The 1,385-nt window shown below is 52.0% G+C and overlaps 1 protein-coding gene across 1 annotated transcript in view; it reads right to left on the bottom strand.

Annotated features, from left to right (window-relative positions):
• LOC107099046 (E3 ubiquitin-protein ligase HECW2-like) overlaps window positions 1–1,385 on the bottom strand; it is a 33,317-nt gene that overhangs the window by 12,160 nt on the left and 19,772 nt on the right. Inside the window, 3 exon segments of the mRNA XM_015396981.1 lie at window positions 181–272; window positions 352–448; window positions 522–624. Of these exon segments, the coding sequence (XP_015252467.1) occupies window positions 181–272; window positions 352–448; window positions 522–624 (292 nt within the window).

Below are 1,385 nucleotides of genomic sequence, written 5' to 3'. Positions count from 1 at the left end.
CGTCCAGCTGCAGGACGTCCTGCAGCTGGACGTGAATTGGACTTGATCCTGACCGGACTTGACTACACTGGACCGGACCGGATCCAGACCGGATTCTGACAGGACAGCTTTAATGTGCGTTTCCAGAACGAGCTGCAAACGGCCAAAGTTCAAACGTCCCAGGAAGTTCTTGAGAAAGACGCGCTCACCTGAGCAGCATGACCAGGTCGGCGTCACTGGAGAGACGAGCCAGCCCGTTGACCCCCTCACTGCGGATGAACTGCACCTTCTCCCTGCAAGCGGCAGAAAACCATCAGGACCAAAGCTCAGAAGCGTCCGGGGCGGCCATGATGGACGAGGACAGCGCCTTACTTTAGGGACGGATTCCTGGACAGCTCCGGCTGCCGCTCCTGCAGGATCTCATAGATGTTGGGTTGCCGTAGAAACGCCACTATCTTGTCATTATAGGCTGAAGGAAACAGAGGAGAGTGAGAGGAGCGTTCATGTGTGTTTCCAGGCCCTGGTCGTCCCGGCGGACTTACCCACAGGCACCACATCGTGGTAGGGGCTCCGACTGGAACCACTGAAGGTGCTGGAGGGGCGGGGCATGGCGGGCAGACCCGTCTGCCGGGAGTCATCCACCACCTGCGACAAGAGAACGCACTACAGTTCAGGTCGCATCCCAGTTCTGGGACCAGTCTGTCCCCCACGGGTCACTTTATGGCAACAATGAGTGTGAGGGAATCCCTGCCGGGGGCCACAATAANGTTAACTAAAGGCTCGTTAACTAAAGGCTCGTTAACTAAAGGCTGGTTAACTAAAGGCTCGTTAACTAACGGCCCCGGCTGAGGAGAACCTCTCTGGTTCATCTCTGATCCACTCCACCATTCGACTCGTTATCATTTTATCAACAAACTGCAGCGTTGGATGATTGAAAGGCGGCGATGTGATGAAATGAGACGGATTTACCAGGAGAGCTCTGAGGAGAGGACAGGCTGTAACCCGGGTGGAGCAGCGACGGCACGTATGACATCACTTCCTCCTCAAACAGGCTGCAGACAGGAAACAGCGTGTCAGACATTATGTTTTCATCCTTCCTCTGACAGGCTGAGATGCTGCCCTGAAGTTCTGTTCGTGTCAAGTTCAGCAGAACCAACCAGAACTCAACTGGAGTCTGGGGGCGGAGCTAGATGGGGGAAGAGGGGTGGCCTTGGCCCTGCAACTCATTTAGGAGTATTCAGCTTAATTAAAGATAAAAACAAATAAATACATCAATATTATATATGTACATAAATTTTAACATCAGTCATTCCGTAAAAATTCAAAAAAAAATATCCACTGGACTCTGTTTCCAAGATTTGAAGACGTTTCCCTTCCTCTCCAGGAAGCTTTCTCAATTCAAATGT

The sequence above is a fragment of the Cyprinodon variegatus genome, unplaced genomic scaffold, assembly GCF_000732505.1.
Source record: "Cyprinodon variegatus isolate N-32 unplaced genomic scaffold, C_variegatus-1.0 Scaffold834, whole genome shotgun sequence".
NCBI classification, from domain to species: Eukaryota; Metazoa; Chordata; class Actinopteri; order Cyprinodontiformes; family Cyprinodontidae; genus Cyprinodon; species Cyprinodon variegatus.
Note: the sequence above shows the minus strand (reverse complement) of the source record. Positions and strands in the feature narration are given on the sequence as shown.